Below are 18,956 nucleotides of genomic sequence, written 5' to 3'. Positions count from 1 at the left end.
CTGGCTTGGGAAGAAGCCACATAGAACATGTTTTTATTGATGCGGCGAGACGCAGAATGTAGTTCTGATGATATGTGTGCTGTTACTCGTGGAGTCATTTATCGCGCCACTGGACTGGTATTACAGAGGTCGCCGGTTCGATTCGATCTTCCGGCGCGGAAGTTGAAACAACGGGGGCGAGTTTCTAAAATGCTCCCACACCGCGTCTGTCCGTCGAGCAGTGTGAATACTCTCACATCTTCTAAGACCAGCGTAGAAGAGTAGGCCAAAAATACCATCGGGGGGGGGGGGGGGGGAGGAGAGCGGGGGGTCTTCTCTATAGCGCCCCTCCCTAGAGCTGCCGCCTCCAAGTGGAGGCACTTCTGCCAGCAGTGGCATTAAGCAATCGATTGCAGGGCTTCACCTTTGCCAATTCATGCAACACACCTGCTAAGTTGGGGTAACAATCTTGGCTGGCGTTGGTGTCGGCCACTGATGGGGGGGGGGGGGGGGGGGCTCAGGCAGGGAGGAGGGGGTGTGTGTGGGGGGGGGGGAGGGGCATTCTGACACGGCGCTGCGTTGAATTATACTTAACAACAATTATAATTATCAAGCTGCGGCATCAGACGACAATTTGCAAACGCCCCCCATGTCACGTGGACACCGCCGTTATTATTATTGTCATCGCCGTGTTATTTTAACGCGTAGGCTTTAATTCGCGACCAATATCACCCATAACATGGGTTTTGTTGGTGGGTTAGATCGCGTTAATTCCCCCCCCCCTCTTCGCACGTGAAGGGCTCGCAAGTGACGTGGTCACATCTATCCCGCTATTTACTGGTAGGAACCTCCTGGTTACACCAGCCCACAGGGGATTATTGTGTCCGTCCGTCGTGCAGGGAGGGGCTCGGTGGGGAGGGAGGGACTGGGTGGGGAGGGGAGGGTGGGGTGGGTGGGGAGGGGAGGGTGGAGAGGGGCTGGGTGGGGAGGGTGGGGAGGGACTGGGTCGGGAGGGTGGGGCTGGGTGGGGGTGGGGCTGGGTGGGGAGGGGAGGGGCTGGTCACCCCGTGGTGCCCTTATAAAACTCAACGTTTAACCTACTCACGCCAGCATGTGCCCGTCCTCACAGTCGGGCATATTTGCGGAATACACCACGCCGCCGTTGACCCTGGCCATTGACCGACTACCAGCTCCCTCCCCAGGAATATGTTAAGGAAGGAACGAAACGGGATGATTTCTTCACAAATCTGGCTGTCGCCTGATGAAGCTAGTTGTAATTACTGGCGAAACGTCGTACTCAGATTGTAAATGCTGTACTCGTGACGAATTGGCCACGTTCTGTTGACGTGACAACCCTTACTAGTTGGCTGTGTCGGGTGGTGGCGGCTTTAACGACACATTTATATATTTACACGATCTAATAAAAAAAAACCTATATTATTGTTGTGTTAGTGTTGTTATTGTTGTTAGTGTTGTCGTTAGTGTTGTTGTTAGAGGCCGTCCATAAATGACGTCACGGACCTAAGGGGGTGGGGGGGGTCAGACATTTGTGACGATGTGTGACGAGAGGGGACGGGGGGTTGAGAAATGTGACGTCACATCAAAATGCGCAACTTTCAACAAATATATAAAACACGTTCTACTTAATTAAATATACTTTTTAATAAATGTTTTCTCCGACAACATCATAGTGCAGCGCCACATTAAATATGCACTACAATGACAATAGTTTAAATCGATTTGAAGCATGTTTTATTTTTTTTGGGGGGTCTGAATTTTTGTGACGCAGTGTGAGGAGGGGGGGTGGGTCAAAAATCGTCCAAAATCGCGTGACGTCATTTATGGACGGCCCCTTAGTGTGGTTAATGTTGTCGTTAGTGTTGTCGTTAGTGTTGTTGTTAGTTTTGTTGTTGTTAATTCTAGATTTGAAGCTTTCGTGACTGCAAGGATTCATATTCTTAGGTTTTTTCGGTAAAGTCACGTAGGTAAAAAATAAAAATTAAATAAAAATAAATTGCCTCCGAAACGTCGTGATTTTTATTTAATTTTTATTTTACTTTTATAAATTTTTATTTTTTACCTACGTGACTTTACCAAAAAAACCTAAGAATTTGTTGTTGTTGTTAGTGTTGTTGTTAGTGTTGTTGTTACAGAATCCGTTGCTCCGCGATGGAAAATAAGAGGCAGCTGTCACGTGCATTCTCTTCTCACGATCATCCCGTACTTGGGGCACTAAAAGTCACCTTTTATTACGCAATCACTAAACGGCCGAGACAATGTGTTGTGAGATGTTTTTTTAAAAATATTTTTATATTCCCCAGCATTGAAAGAATATTGTTACGTCAATAGGAAACGCACATTGCAAAGTTTGAGCGATTGTAAACGAACCGCGATCAGGCATCTGTATTTGTTATTCCCACCCCTACAGCATCAATATCTAGTATCATCGTTATTATTTTCATGAGACCATCTTGGGATTTTTTTTCTTCCTCTGTCGTTTCACTTCAATGTAATGTTTGTTACACGGGGAAAAAAATCCCGTTGAGCGAAGTCGCCCAGCTAATTCCGGTGGCAAGGGCCCGCGTTGTTGGGGGCGTGCAAAGGAGTCCAGCCAGTAGCCAGCCGGTAAACTTGAAGCATAGATTACAGCAGTTCATCGATTACCCGGCATCTGCTTCCAACATCTGGCGAAACCGCTCCAAAGGCTATTAACCAGTCCGGCGATCGGCTCCACGTGCGTGACAATTTTTTTAAAATCCTTTATATTAAGTTCGCTTGCTTGCTTGCGTGCTTGCTTGCTTGCTTGCGTGCTTGCTTGCGTGCTTGCTTGCTTACGACCGTGCAAATCTTTCGGTGGTTTTTTAACCCACTTCCCGTGATCCAATCGAGCTGACATTTTCCACACAGACTCGTTGTGCGAGACAATTAATGTTCGTGAAAAAAAATTCCCAAAATTTTACACTTTTTAGGCAAAAAAAAATATTTTACATATATTCAAATAGAACTCATTCATGGCTTTGGCTGAACGTCACAGTGTAAGAGCCCAGAGCGTAACCCCTCCACAGGCCGTGGCGGAGTAGCCACGGCCTGTGGAGGGGTTGATAGCGCCCTCGCTTCCCATGCCAAAGGTCGCGGGATCGATCCCCGCGTCCTCCACAGGCGAATGTATTTTTAAATCCTTTATATTAAGTTCGCTGCCACGCATATAAAGGATTTATAGTGAAAAACTTTGTTTTTACGGGTTATACTTATTTATTTGTATGATTTTCGTGTCAAATATTATATACGGTACATTATACACTACATGCAACGTTTACAATGAAAATACTGCACATCAGCCCGTGCAGAGTCGTCGGGATTGAAGTACAGTATATATGGTAACTTTTAACAGGATATTTATTTGTCCATTTGTATGCTTATTTACGGCAAATTTCAAATAGTAAAACTAATGTGAAACACACAAAAAGCATGTAACGACACCTAAAACATGTCATGCAATAATGAGCAAAAATAAGCAATTTTAAATAATGATGATGTAATGATTATCCAGCGTTTTTGAAAATCCGACGCCCCCTCAACTCCCCGAAGCCGCTGGATAATTGATGATCTCCCGTCTTTTTTTTTAAATCGTACAGTAAGTAGTAGGATACGCTGCTAAAATGTAGAGCTTGCCCGATGCACGTGTACACGCGTGGACAGCTGCGGGTATTTTGTTGTTGTTGTTGTTGACAAAAGAATGCCAACTCACACGGGACAAATAACGCAGATCCGACCGTCGCGTCTTGCGTCTTGCCCAATCAACCACGCACACCCAGCGCAGCGTTGGGGGCATGGTGTAGCTGTAACCCAGTGAAAATCCCACGTTGGGTCAACGTTGGGCGTGCGGTGGGAACCGCTGGGCCAACGTTAGGCCTAACGTGCAAAAATAAACAATTTTAAATAATGATGATGTCGTAAATATCCGGCGTTTTTGAAAATCCAGCGCATCTTTGCGTGGTCCAACTTCCATTTCGCGAAAAACATTCACATACTCCTTGGTTCTTCCCACCTGATGATGGACGCTTGTGTTGCGCCCGAAACGTCGTGATTTATTTTATTTTATACTTACGTTACTTTACCGAAAGAACCAAAGAGTATGGATTCCTGCAGTCACGAAAGCTTCAAATCAAAACATTCACATATCTGACATTTTCACTTATTCGGCCCAAACGTATGTGGATGCTTGAATGTGTACGTTTAACTTCGCGGGGAGAGGTCGCGTGACGATTAGCGCGCTGCGCTACGAACCCGGTCACCAGAGTTCGATTCCAACACCAGGGACGATTACCCGAACCGGACCCTGGGTCTCCCCTAGGTCGACTCAGCCTCAAATGAGGACCTGGCGTGGTGTGTAACATCGCAACTTGGGAGACAAAGGCGGCCCGGAGTGAGGCGGGCTACCCCCACCCACCTGTGTGCCATTCCAGCCTTCATAGGTGCTACTCGCGAACAGCACATGCCCCAACGGTCTGATACAAGCTACACAGGGGATCTTTGGCTTTGTGTTGAACTTCCTTCGCACCGCACGTAGCCAACCGTGCTAATCGGAGGTGCACGCCACGATTTCCCGGGAGTCGTACACGCGATGTTGTTATGTCTGTCCGAAGGTTTAATGGGGGGCTATGAACAAAAACAGTTTGGGTGAATGAAAACTCATTCATAGTCTTGGTTCTTTCGGTAAAGTCACGTAGAAGGGAAATAATAAAATAATAAAAATAAAACAATATAATTCGCACGACGTTTCGATTGCAACTGTTCGTGGTGCTGACGTTAAGAAAAAGCCGCCACTTTTTTAAAATTTATTGCCGTGGTTTTCACACCTGATGATGATTGCTTGTGTTGCAATCGAAACGTCGTGAAAATGTTATTGTTTAATATTTTTATTATTTTATTATTTCCTTTCTACGTGACTTTACCGAAAGACCCAAAGAATATTCTCAGTGGTCGTTGTGAGCAATAATTCACCTTTAACTGTTTGTTGACCAAGGTACCATTTGACCTGAAAAAATGTAAGTGGCTACTACGGAATTTGATTAGCCGTTCTGTAAGATACTTGAAATTGCCATATGCAGTAATTCCAATGTTAAATTCCGCCAGCCGGAGAGAGTAGTTAATCAGCCACCGACACGAACGCCAAATCTGAACAACTCTCAAACATTAATCACCGCTAAAAAAACTCAATCTTTAGTGGGTTTAAAAAAATAAACATTTTCCCTTTGTGCTCTTATCATCTCCATCTGACGCCCTTTCATAGCACAATGGGCGCTTACACTGAATTATAGATAGAGCTTTTTTTGTTGTTGTTGTTGTTGCTACCAGTTATTCTGTTGTGATGTGCACGAGTTACCACACAAATCCAATTTATTTTGCCTTAGCAGCCGTGCCTGCTGCATATTAAGCACCCCTCCTTTTATAGAGGCCCTGTAGACTGATTCTATCTACCTTTGCTCAGATGTCACCCCCAAGACACCTGCCCCACATTTCCGAATTCTTTATTAGCGCCAGAGAGCTCTTCTCTCTTAGACGCATGGCTCGGCTACCTTGCCTTGACCTGGAATCCCTTTATTCAAGAGCGAGGTCCGCAACACTCACGGCACACTCGTCGCCTTCGTCTTCACGCCTCAGCTTACCACCGCCGCCGCCGCCGCCACCAAAGGCAAAGATCACCCGTATAGCCTTAACAGACTCCTGGGGCAAGTGCTGTGAGCGAGTAGCAGCTATGAAGGCCGGCATAACACACGAGGGGAGGGGGGGGTGACCAGCACCACGGCCAGCTACATCTGTCTCCTGAGTGGCGATGTTGACACAGCCCACCAGGTCGACTCAGTTGAGACTGAGTCGATCTTGGGCAGACACAAGACCGGTTCAGATAAGCGTCACTGGCGGTGGCGTTTTGCCGCGAGTGGGAATCGATCTCGGGTCGCCGGGTTCGTAGCACATCGCGCTAATCACTGCGCCACCGCTCCACACACGCGAGGCTTTTTTGTTTTGTTTCAGCACGGTTGCCGAGCACAGGCAGAACAAGTCAAGCGGCCAGCAACACACTACACGAATCGCCGTTGTCATCGATAGATAAGAGTGAAACACGTTTCTTGACTTGAGCGAGGTTATTATAATTAAAGCGTTGGAGTGGGGGTGGGTGGGGGCATGGGGAGACGTTGGCATGGAATTCAGAAAGTGGAGCAGTGCGTGGGAAGAAAGCAAAGAGAGGTGTGGTTGTGACCTGCGAGTGAGCGAGCGAGTGAGTGGGTAAGTGAACTAGTGAGTGGGTGAGTGAGCTAGTGAGTGGGTGAGTGAGCGAGCGAGTGGATGAGTGAGTGAGTGAGCGAGTGAGTGGGTAAGTGAACTAGTGAGTGGGTGAGCGAGTGGGTGAGTGAGCTAGTGAGTGAGCTAGTGAGTGGGTAAGTGAACTAGTGAGTGGGTGAGTGAGCTAGTGAGTGGGTGAGTGAGCGAGCGAGTGGATGAGTGAGTGAGTGAGCGAGTGAGTGGGTAAGTGAACTAGTGAGTGGGTGAGTGAGCTAGTGAGCGAGCGAGTGAGTGGGTAAGTGAACTAGTGAGTGGGTGAGTGAGCGAGCGAGTGGATGAGTGAGTGAGTGAGCGAGTGAGTGGGTAAGTGAACTAGTGAGTGGGTGAGCGAGTGGGTGAGTGAGCTAGTGAGTGAGCTAGTGAGTGGGTAAGTGAACTAGTGAGTGGGTGAGTGAGCTAGTGAGTGGGTGAGTGAGCGAGCGAGTGGATGAGTGAGTGAGTGAGCGAATGAGTGGGTAAGTGAACTAGTGAGTGGGTGAGTGAGCTAGTGAGCGAGCGAGTGAGTGGGTAAGTGAACTAGTGAGTGGGTGAGTGAGCGAGCGAGTGGATGAGTGAGTGAGTGAGCGAGTGAGTGGGTAAGTGAACTAGTGAGTGGGTGAGCGAGTGGGTGAGTGAGCTAGTGAGTGAGCTAGTGAGTGGGTAAGTGAACTAGTGAGTGGGTGAGTGAGCGAGCGAGTGGATGAGTGAGTGAGTGAGCGAGTGAGTGGGTAAGTGAACTAGTGAGTGGGTGAGTGAGCTAGTGAGCGAGCGAGTGAGTGGGTAAGTGAACTAGTGAGTGGGTGAGTGAGCGAGCGAGTGGATGAGTGAGTGAGTGAGCGAGTGAGTGGTTAAGTGAACTAGTGAGCGAGCGAGTGCGTAAGTGAACTAGTGAGTGGGTGAGCGAGTGGGTGAGTGAACTAGTGAGTGGGTGAGTGAGCGAATGGGTGAGTGAGCTAGTGAGTGGGTGAGTGAACGAGTGAATGTGGTCGTGACCTGCAGTGCGGTGGGCGAGTGAGCGAGTGAGTAGGTGGGTGAGCGAGTAAGTGGGTGAGTAAGTGGGTGGGGGAGCGATTGAGTGGGTGAGTGAGCAATTGCGTGAGTGGGTGAGTGGTTGAGCAAGTGTTGTTGTGAGCTGCAGTGCGGTGGGTGAACACAACATGGATGAGACGAAAGGCAGGCTTGGAATAGGGATTATCGTCATGAGGCCCGAACCATACTCGGCCAGTTTCAACATTCAGGGTTCAGTAGTAATATGGTTTTACCCTTTTAACTGGTACAAAAACTGACACCTTTATACAAGGCATCATGTTTGCAATAACCACAACACAAGCAGTCAAAATGCAAACAAAACAACTCTGATATTGATGATATGCACTGTCCTTGAAGTTGATTGGTCCACACCCGAGACAGCTTTTCTTAGAGCCTAGTCTCCATTTGTGTTGGATCAGATTACGCCAAAAGGCTGTCTCGGGTGTGGACCAATCAACTTCAAGGACAGTGCATATCATCAATATCAGAGTTGTTTCTTTTGTTTGCATTTTGACTGCTTGTGTTGTGGTTATTGCAAACATGATGCCTTGTATAAAGGTGTCAGTTTTTGTACCAGTTGAAAGGGTAAAACCCTATTACTATATTTTGCCACTGGTAAAGGAGATGTCTCATAGTGTAAATATTCAGGGTTCAATTAGCACAGTCAGACTTGCTTGAACCAATGCTGCTGAAAATGTATGTGGGGAGTGGTGGCGCAGTGGTTAGCGCACTGCGCTACAAGTTCGATTCCGACTCACGGCCAACAACAGTGACGACTACTTGAAGCGATCCTGGGCATCCCTTATGTCTACTCAGCCTCAAATGAGTACCTGTTGCAATCTTTAAACATCGCCACTCGGGAGATAAGGGCGGCCGGACGTGGTGCTGGCCACCCACCCCCTCGTGTGCTGTGCGGGCCTTCATCGGTGCTGCTCGCTAACAGCACTTGCCCCAAACGTCTGTTAAGGCTATACGGGTAATCTTTGTCTTCGCATGCGCTGCGGTCGATGGCGAGTTGCGTGGAGGGACAACAATGGGAAGGAGGCTGGCAGGTGTCATGGCTCAATATATATTTTTATTGTTTCTCAAGAAACTGCTCCGCATTTGCAAACGCGAGTCGCCGTGCGAGGTCCGCAAGCGTCGATCGCAGATCGATGGCTCCGCCGATCGAAGCCGAAAGCTTCCAACGTTGACCGCAACGACAGCAAAAAAAAAGAGAGAGAGAGAGAGGACGTTCTCCGACACCGCCTCTAAACATCGGGCAGGTCGTCAGCGCCGGTTTTGGGCAAGCCGATGAGACGCCACCCAAACGATGCAGCCCGGTCCAGGGTTCGTTTGTGTCCCACCGACGCTGCTGATAGGATGAACCCCCCCCCCCCCCCCAGAAGACCCTGCCGGCTGATGGAACGCGTAATTTTTTGTTTAAATAGCGAGACAAATATATCGCGGAGGCGAGATATCTCATTATGTCTTGGGTTATTGATGCCCCTTGCCAATTTGTCTAGAAACTTGGGCCCAACGCTCACAGAACGATCCTCGGAACATCGGGCCGCACACCCAGCAGCGACCGCTGATCTGATGGGGGCGCTGAGCGAGGAAACCCGGTCCAGAGTTTGCTCGAATGAAACCGATGCTGCTGAAAGGCTGCACCGTCGGAACAGCGCTCGGCTGAGATGCGAACGGAGAGAGAGAGAAAAAAAAACTGAACATGGGAACGGAGGCGTAATGGCTGCTCATTTCATTAATTCTTAATAGTCGGAGACCGGTGCGCTGTGAGTGACGTGAACGAGCGGCGAATGCGATGCGCTGCGACCGACGGCTGCAGACTCGTCGTCACGAGACTGAAACAAGAAACGCGAAGTGCACAACAACGACGACGACAACAACAAAAAGGCGTGGAAAAAAATTAACACGCGCACGCCGTGAGTTACACGGAGAGACGCAGACGGGGACACGTGGACTAGAGAACATAGCCAGGGTCATGACATCACCCCAACTGTTGATGCAATGAAGCGGGCTTGGGCAGGGCGCCTCACGGCCAGACGGGACGACTGCCCTGGGCCACGTGTTTTGGGGGGGGGGGGGCGCGCTTCGATGGTGTCATCAGATGTAATACTTCCGGATTAGTTTGAAGGTGTGGGGGGGGGGTCCCACACGGTGTGAGCTCTCTCTCAAATTAAGCAATTTTTGGAAAAACGTAATCAACCGGGTAGGGTGTTGACTTGTGTTGGCCGACTCTCTGTTGTATTTTTCGATTTAAAGCTTTCGTGACTGCAGGGAATCATATTCGTGGTTCTTTCGGTTAAGTCACGTAGAACTGAAATAATAAAATAATACAAATAAAACATAATAAAATTATCAGGCCGAAACGTTGGCCACAACGCAGAAACGCCGTGAGAATTGTATTGTTTAATTTGTATTATTTATTTCCCTTCTACGTGACTTTACCGAGAGAACCAAGAATATGAATATGTGTTGTAGTGCATTATATTTCCAACTTTACTATGTTTGTTTTCTCATTCAATTGTACCTGATGATGGCTGCTTGTGTTGCAATCGAAACGTCGTATTCTATTATTTAATTTAACTCACCTCAATTCACACCACGTGATGCTCCACTGCACGGTGTCACATCCCCTCCCTCCCCACTTTCGACAATCCACTGCTGGATGAACGCCTCCTACATGCCGGTTGGGAACCGACGTTCCGTTTGCAGGTTCCCACGGCGCCGTTTGCTCATCGCCGAGTCGGCATCACACCCCCTCCGCCCCAAAGCGACACGCAATGTTTTCTTAATATGATTTTTTTTGTTACACTCGCTGCTTTCCCGAGAACGTACGCCCTCCTATAAAGATTTTAATTTGACGACGCAAATAAGTGGCGGAAGGTTATATAGGATAGAGGAAGGAAGGAAATTGATTCTATGGACATCAATCACTCGCTCTTTGCAATAAACATGCAGAAAGCATGACCCTATAGACAAATTTGTACGCAGTAAGAAGCGCATCTTACTACAGCGAAGTGTTGTTTTAAGAAAATGCGCTGTAATTCATTCATACCGAATAGTAAAACCCAAGGATTTGCAAATCACAAAGTGCAACGAACAAAAAAAGAACCGAACAACAGCCAACCGCACCGCGTGCCGCGAAAGTAAACATCACTCACACCGCGGGCTCGTTCAGACACTTTACAATGCCGAGGTGAACTTTTATGCGTGCGCCAATAAAAATGCTAACAAACGAAAAAAGTCAAATTTCAGCAGTTGCACGACGCCTGTTTAAAGGCTTCGGAGCCTACAGAGATGCCCATGCCAAGCTTCAGTGGACACACACACACATATCACCGGCTTTCCGTCGAGCCCACAGATGGAATTTGTTGTTGTTATCAGCCTGTAACTTTCCTACAACTTTGGCAAAAGCTGCCGCCTAATTTTTTTTTACTTGTTTCTCTCCCCATACCTTGCTTTCTTTCAAACTCAGCACGTTCGACAATAACAACACCTGTATGTGCGGTAGTGGCCTTACAAGGAAGAGGACATAATCGGCGACGTTCCAGGCAGTGGGCCTTCGTCAGAGCTCCCAGTAGCGGCCTCCGGACTCGTGTGATATCGTCTCGCCGCTGTTGTCTTCAACTTCCTTCTGTTACCGTCTCAACACGGTATCCACTCCGTGCTTAATCTTGTCCATCTTGTCCGTGGTTAATCTTGTCCATCTCTCTCCGCCAGTTGTTGTTGTTGCTAACGGGGGGATGCGCTGGCACCGGTGGTATTAGCACATTGTGCCGCTAACCCAGCGACCCGAGTGAAGATTCCCAGACACGGGTGCCATCAGCGATGAGTGATATCTTGAGCCGGTCCTGGGCCATTTTTTGCCCCAATTCACAACCTCCCCCACCTCCCAATGTGAGTGACTCGGTTGTTTTTGCTCCGATGTCTATTTGCGTCATGACCGCGTCTCATTATTTTTATTACGATTTGATGGTTTATGTTGTTGTTGTCATTTTGGAGAGACCCAGTTCACTCTCCCAAATGAAACATCCCTCGTGGTCTCCTGAGTTCCCGCGTGGTTCTAGGAACACACTGCACTGATCGGCACGGTGTGAAGTGTGGCTCTAAAGCCCCCATTACTGACACGGTGTGTGAAGTCATTCATCCAGCAATGGCTTGACAAGGAACTATACATTATTCTTTTAAAATTATTATCATGATACATGACGAATGCACCTACAGTTTGAAACAAACACACACTCACAAATCATTCCTCAAACACCTCGCCCTTGCGCCAAAGCCACCAAATGATCCACGACACGACCAGCGTAGTGAAGTATGGTCAAACAACGGCCACGACCACTGATACACCGCTCGCGTCCCGCGTACCTTAACCCTGTGGCCGTTGTTCGATCTCCCGTCGCGGCAACAGAAACAATGAGCGAGTTTTAAACTGAACTCTACCCCGTACCCACCACGCAGCAGTGTCAATGGGTTACACATCAGTGTTCTTTACTCATGTGCAGAGGGGCACTTTCGCCGGTAAGACATCGCCAGTGTGAGGGCTGCCACAAGTGTGAAACCATTGGGGGTTTGGCAGCAGCACGAATTTGATGACGATGATGCTGGGGCGGTGTTGTCACCATTCGTGTCTTGTTGGGGGCCGCACTAAAGGCCACGAGGGGGGCCGGCAGTGGCCCACGGGCCTTGCAATGTAGACCACTATGATTGGCGGGTCGCGTGTGGCGAGATGTTAACTACCTCGCCTGGTATGCAGGAGGTCGTGGGTGTTTCGATCCCGACCCAGACGCCTCTTGTATATTTGGAGTGGTCGCATGGATTTTTCTCCTCCGGTTTTTCCTCTCTACATGTAAATTTCCACTTGATAAGCCAACTTCCTTTTGCAATCATTTGTGGCCAGGTCGTTTCTGAAAAATAGTTGTACAGCTTAGTGGACCTTACCTGGTGAAATTAAACCATCGTTAAGTTTGTTTACGTGTGGTGGGGTACGGCGTGGGGAACTCCCATCTCTTCCCAGCCATGTGGCCAGCTTGGACGAAAAAATGCCAAAGTATCCTCCGGGGAAGGGGTTCCACTCGGGGCCCCACTCCGATGGAGGCGGCCTTCCGTCAGCGTTGAGCGTGAGCAGGGAATTTCAGGGGCCGCGCCTTTTTTTACCACCTTTACCTTTTTGGCAGGATGAAAAAAAATCCAAAAAGGGGGGGGGGGGAAGGCTACTTTTACCGTATTTCATTCCGCGGGCGTAGCATCCGTAAATATTGGTTGTCTTGCCCGCAGTGAAATATGGGCCAAAAATGCCCTTCCATAAACTTGGCAATGTGCCAAGCCCCCAATCCTCCCCCCCACCCGCCGCCCCCGCGTGTGGGAGTTATGCGGACCACGTTTTCGCATAAGTCACCGCGTGATAGTTTTGACAAATGATAAAAGTGCCTGCGTACGAATGGGCCGCGTGTCGTGTGTGGAACGGCGTAATTGTAAGCGGAGGAGAACGCAATGCTGAAGGAGTTCCTAACTATGCGTAGTAAAAACTATTAAACGAAAGTAGATTTTCATTTCACCCGGTAAGCCCACTGAGCTCTACAGCCCTTTTTCAGAAGAGACCTGTCCACAAATCTTAGCTTAACAAATCGGCTTTTCACGTGGAAATTTATAGCAGCCAAATACTCTAAAAACGCACGTTGATTCAAACATGTGGAGGGAAAAAGTCGGAGGAGGACCCGGAGAAAAATCCACGCGACCACGGGGAGAACATGCAAACTCAAAAATACAGGCGTCAGGGTCGCGATCGAACCCCAAGACATCCCTCTATATACCGGGCGAGGTCGTTATAACGCTTGGGACTCATGGAAGCAAGCGCGTGCTATGGCAAACGTGCACGAAGGCGCGCACACGTGTCTCCCACGCGTTAAGATTGTTTAGGTGATTTGGCTGCTGTACATGTCCACGTGATCTTCTTGGTTCTTTCGGTAAAGTCACGTAGAAGGGAGATAATAAAATAATAAAAATAAGACATAATAAAATAATACAATTCTCACGACGTTTCGGCCACAACGCAAGCAGCCGTCCTCAGGTGAAGAACAGGTCTGTCGGAAAGACAGCGTCTGAATGAACACCACCAAGCTTGGCAGCGTATATTTAAGCTGGGTTAGGGGAGGAAGAGCGCTTTACCGAAAAAACCAAGAAGATGAATCCCTGCAGTCACGAAAGCTTTAAATCGAAATGTCCACGTGATAATAAGGCATCTTTGTCGAGCAATCGTGCGGCCAGGTCGCGTCTGGAAAAACAAGCTCATGGCTCAGTGGGCTTTTATTAGGTAGAATAAAAAAAGAGTTTAGTTTTAATCCTGATTTGAAGCTTTCGTGACTGCAGGAATCCATGTTCTTTGGTTCTTTCGGTAAAGTCACGGAGGTATTTAATTTTATTTTATACCTACGTGACTTTACCGAAAGAACCAAAGAGTTTAGTTTAATATGTATATTTTTTGTCAGTGATTTCCTTACATTGAATTTGCATTCATATCGTGTTTTTTGTATTATTGTTTGTTGTCGTAACGTTCTGATCCGCCCCGACTGGACATTTGTAAAAAAAAAAAACGCTTTGTAGCTCATCGGATTTCTGCAGTCTAAATATTCAGATTTTTAATTCAAGTCAGCGTTTTAAATGCCCTCCGAGTCCTTACTTCAGAATCAGAATATTTATTTACACTGGAAGAATCCGAAGAGCTATAAAGCTCTTTTTCACAGATGTCCAGTAGTTACAGATGTCCAGTTCTTATTAGTCCGGCCGATGGCGACGTGGAATCGCACCTGGCGGCTTAGGGGACTTTATTTACATCCGAGCGCACGTGGCAAAAGCGTTTCGTGCCTTCGCTTGCTGAGAAGTCCATTTGTGTGCTCGTGTCGTGGATCAAACAGCGCACTTTACAACTTGAATAACTGACCTCTCGTAGCTAATTGATTATCTCCCTTGATCGATTCGATTTTCTGTACGCATGTATGTGTATATGCGTGTGTGTATGTATGGGGAGCGGTAGCAAAGCGGTTAGAGCGCTACGCTCCGAAACCCGGCTGTCCCGAGTTCGATCCCCGCTCGCGGCTAACACCGGTGACGATTATCTGCACCGGTCCTGGGCCTGCTGCTAGGTCGACTCAGACTCAAATGAGTACCTGGTGCGGTAAAAACATCGCGACTGGGGAGACCGGGCGTGGTTACTGGCCACCCACCCCCCTCGTGATTCGTGCCGGCCTTCATAGCTGCTCGCTAACAGCACTTGCCTCAACATATCCAGGGGCTCTTTGTCTTTATGTGCAGCCTCCGACAATACACCTTGCAGGCGGTGTGGTCGACGATGTCTTCTTGGTGAACGTGCCCCCCCCCCCCCCCCCTTTTGAAAATGAGTGAAGAACACTGCCGTAGACTCACACTGCTGCACGCGTGAGCAGCCGGTTTTAAATCACAGGTGGCTGACTGGATTCAAATCACGGTCATCTGCGGGTGCCGGCTCGGCCGCTTTGACCTCTTGACCTCTGAGCCAGCCGGCCGCACCTCTACCGCTCGCTTGACCGGATCAAGTAAAAAAGATAAAGTTGTAGTTGGTGCCTTTTGTTGTATGCATAATGTATCAGTGAGCAGTTCAAGTGCCATCTTTTTCACGTATTACACGCATTTAAACTTTTTTTAATAGAAACCACAGCCTTCACCAGCGGAACATTTGGGGAAAACGTTCGGTACTTTGCCAGGCAATACTTCTCTGGAGCAGAAAACAGATTACATGAAAGGTAAATACTTTAAAAAACTATTTTGCGCGCGTGAAAAAAAAAAAGCTACTTCTGCTTCCACGGGCCATGAATTCCACAGTGCTTAGATGCGTTACTGTGCGTTTCATTTGTTTAGCGGACGATCAATAACGCTGGCAGACTCTCCGCACGACGCTCCGTTTGAAAACGGCTCCAGATCCCCTCCCGCCGCAGCTGCCGCTGCCCCCTTCCCCTCCACCCCGTCGCTCGAAGAAAGCGCGGCGGGCTGCCCCAGCGGAGGGCCAAGGAGATAGGGGGCAGCCCTGCAACTGCGTGCTCGCGCTGCTGCTGCTGCTGACGGTCTTCGGTGGCGCTTGCAAGCACCGACACGGGATGGGGGAGGCTCGCCTTCATCCAGCAGTGGATTAGCAAATGTATATATAAAAAAAAATGATACTTCTTTTTTTAAAATTCACGACGCAAAACAAGACGGAAACATTGAAAACGACAGACAGGACGAAACGAGGATCCACGTTTGCGATCGGGGAATCGCGACGATTCATCCATGCTTGTCATCATCCGCAGCACTTCTCACGATAATCATCATCATCATCCCCGGTACGCGAACAGGGACGAAGCCCGTTCCAATCAACGCCCCGATGTGGTGCATCGATAATAATCTGCTGGAAGACTGTGCAGGCCACGTCCACGGCAGGCGCGCATGTGACGGTGGCGCGTGCTCCTCGCCATATTATTAGATCCGCGCCGCGCCGACCCCACTCGCGATACCTTTCCACCAACCAATGGACGCCGTCGTGCAGCGCGATACCCCCCGATCGATGTTAGGGACATCAAATACTTCCTAATTACACTGCAGCACAAGAAGGGTTTTGTTATTCGGGAAGTGTTTTTTTCCCTGTTTTAATAGAGCCCCGTTAGCGGCACGGTTTTTTGTTATCCTGCTTACGACGGCTTTCGATCCCGATCCTGTTTTTTCCCCGAGACGTTTTAAAACGAGGAGTAATCCTCGCCCGCGGCTTCATGCGAGAGAACGTCGGTGTCGGATTCGAGAGTTAAGCAGCACAATTGAAGAGGTGTTCAGTAACGAACATTTAGAAAATCAATTCATTGATTGAGACGCTGGAGGTTAAGTCCTGTAATTCACTGTGCATCTGCATTGACTGCAGGGGTCTACATTTCCCCAATGTCACACGGAGCAACTCTATACTTATAAATTAAGGGGTTCTATAAATAGAAGAACCGAGTCAAATGAGATTTTCTACATAACACCGCCGCGGAATTTGATATCCTCAAATGAGTTGTTGCTAAATTTACAATGGATTAAAATGAAAGAAACTACAAATATAAAGGGATCGCTGTGCAAACCTCTAAACATTTGTGCCGCAGAGCGGTGGCGGCGCAGTGGACGGCACAATGTGGTATGAACCCGGTGACCCGAGTTCGATCCCGGGCTGCGGCTAACGTCAGCGGCGACAAGTCCCGAGCCCGCCCCGTTCACCAAACCCCCATCAACCAACGTGGAGAAGTAACCATCAAATACCGCGGTAAACATCGAAGGCTGGGCCATCATCCGTTGGACCAACGGTCCCAACATTGGGCCAACGTTGCGCATTTGCCAGGAAGCCCATGACCGACCGGGTGTGGCAGAGGCCTTGATCCAGCAGTGGATTGACCACGGGCTGCAAATAATGAAGTCTACAACATGTGTTTCGATTCTACACCCCGAGTCACCCGGCGTGAACTGGCATCGTGGCTCAGCGGTAGACCGAGTGGCTCGCAATTGGAAGGTTGTGAGTTTGACTCCTGATTGGGTAGGGGGAGGGTAGGGGGAGGGTAGGGGCAGGAGAGGGGAGGGTAGGGGGAGGGTAGGGGGAGGGTAGGGGGAGGGTAGGGGCAGGGGAGGGTAGGGGCAAGGGAGGGGGAGGGTAGGGGAGGGTAAGGCGAGGGTAGGGCAGGGGAGGGTAGGGGCGGGGCAGGGGAGGGTAGGGGCGGGGCAGGGGAGGGTAGGGGCGGGGCAGGGGAGGGTAGGGGCGGGGCAGGGGGGGGTAGGGCGGGGCAGGGGAGGGTAGGGGCGGGGCAGGGGAGGGTAGGGGCGGGGCAGGGGAGGGTAGGGGCGGGGCAGGGGAGGGTAGGGGCGGGGGGTAGGCAGAGGGGTAGGGGAGGCGTGGGGGAGGGTTAGGGTGGGGTGGGGGAGGGGTGGGGGAGGGGTGGGGGAGGGGTGGGGGAGGGGTGGGGGAGGGGTGGGGGAGGGGTGGGGGAGGGGTGGGGGAGGGGTGGGGGAGGGGAGTTGACTCAGCCCAATCCATCCGGGTGCTTTAAAATCACGACCACCTTGCGGGTGACGTCGGTTGACTCGCCCGTGCCAGAGGAATGAGCAAGCTGCCTGGACCCCGAGGCGAGAAATCACTTCGAACTTTGCCACCCTGAGTTTGTGTGCGTCAAGAAAGAATTTCAAACCAATGACTTACGAGTTACTTTAATGAACGCGCGTACGTGACTTGACAGGTGCAGGGAAATCACGGAACAGCGACGCGTGATTTGATAAGCGTCAACGGGTAAGGCCCCCGAAAATGTGTTGTGCCACTTGCAGGCAAGTTCAGTGCAATCTTGCAGTTGTACAAAACTACTTTTTTCCGGGCTCCTCTTGCGTCCGACCGCCGCCGCTTTGCTCCGAGCCGTCCTCCGCGCTCATCCGGCCGCCCGGCTCCAAGCGCGCGGTGGGGGGGGCGGCCTCGCCGGCCTCCGACGGCGCAGAGCCGAGCGCCACCTCGGCGCGCTGCGACGCTTGCGCGTCCGAGCCGGACTCCTTCACGCAGCCGCAGTCCCGCACGCAAGACGTCGCCGTCGTCGCCGTCGTCTCTGTCGTCGTCGTCACCTCGGCAGGACTGCCGCCCTTCGCGGCCTCGCGCTGCGACGGCACAGACGGAGAGGAACGAAACCCGCGGGGGTCAAGGTCAAAAGAGGTCACCGGCGACGGTGCCAAAGGGTCCAAAGCCGTCTTGTCGTCGTGGGACGCGGGCGACCTGAGCGGAGCTTCGAGTCTTGCGCGCATTGTCTTTCGATCTGGCTCCCTGAAGAAGCTCAGGATGAGAATATTTAGAAATACTGGAAGAATCCGATGAGCTATGAAGCTCTTTTTCATCGATGTCCAGTAGGGGTGGGTCAGAACGTTACAACAACAATACAAAAACACGACCTCAGTGCAAAGTATAGGAAATGTGAAAAAATCACTTTAAAAAAATATATACAAATATTTTTTTACTATTTTTATCTTACCAGGTAAAGCCCACCGAGCCATTAACTTACTTTTCGGAAACCACAAATGACCCCTCGTCAAAGTGGCTTATCGCGTGGAAATGCAGGTGGAGCGAAACGTCGGACAGAGGGCCGAACGAGTCGCGGTAACAAGCCCAAAACCACGTCGCGGCCGGCTACAGGTGAAGGGTTCGTCTGGTAGTGGTGGGTAAAGGAAGCTCTTTGTGAGTCTCCAAACGTGGAGCAGCTACCAGGCGCTCGGTGTCTCTCCAGCAGAGAGAAAGGGGGAAACTCACTCCAAAGAAACTTCTGCATTAGTTGAACAAAAGCACTATGCTACATTATTTATTTTTTATTATGATTACCGCGCTTGGTCTTGATTTGAAGCTTTTGTGACTGCTGGAATCCATCCTCTCTGGTTCTTTCGGTAAAGTCACGTAGATAGAAAACACGACGTTTCGGTCGCAACACAAGCGTCCGTTCTTCAGGTCCTCTGTTGCGACCGAGACGTCGTGTTTTCTTTTGTTATTTTTTCTATCTACGTGACTTTACCGAAAGAACCAGAGAGTATGTATTACCGTGCTTGTTTAACCGAGGAAAGCCTTG

General features: G+C 49.7%; 1 protein-coding gene across 2 annotated transcripts in view; it reads right to left on the bottom strand.

Annotated features, from left to right (window-relative positions):
• DPH1 (diphthamide biosynthesis 1) overlaps positions 1–18,956 on the bottom strand; it is a 153,099-nt gene that overhangs the window by 25,823 nt on the left and 108,320 nt on the right. The window contains exon 12 of one of the 2 annotated variants that reach the window (XM_078873674.1): positions 17,378–18,003. The exons of the other annotated variant lie outside the window; for it this stretch is intronic. Coding sequence (XP_078729800.1) covers positions 17,719–18,003 — 285 coding nt within the window. The 3' untranslated portion in view covers positions 17,378–17,718. Of the gene's footprint in view, positions 1–17,377; positions 18,004–18,956 lie in introns of those variants that run through there. 2 annotated transcript variants of the gene reach the window in all.

Source organism: Lampetra fluviatilis, chromosome 37, assembly GCF_964198595.1.
Source record: "Lampetra fluviatilis chromosome 37, kcLamFluv1.1, whole genome shotgun sequence".
In the NCBI taxonomy this organism is placed as follows: Eukaryota; Metazoa; Chordata; class Hyperoartia; order Petromyzontiformes; family Petromyzontidae; genus Lampetra; species Lampetra fluviatilis.
Note: the sequence above shows the minus strand (reverse complement) of the source record. Positions and strands in the feature narration are given on the sequence as shown.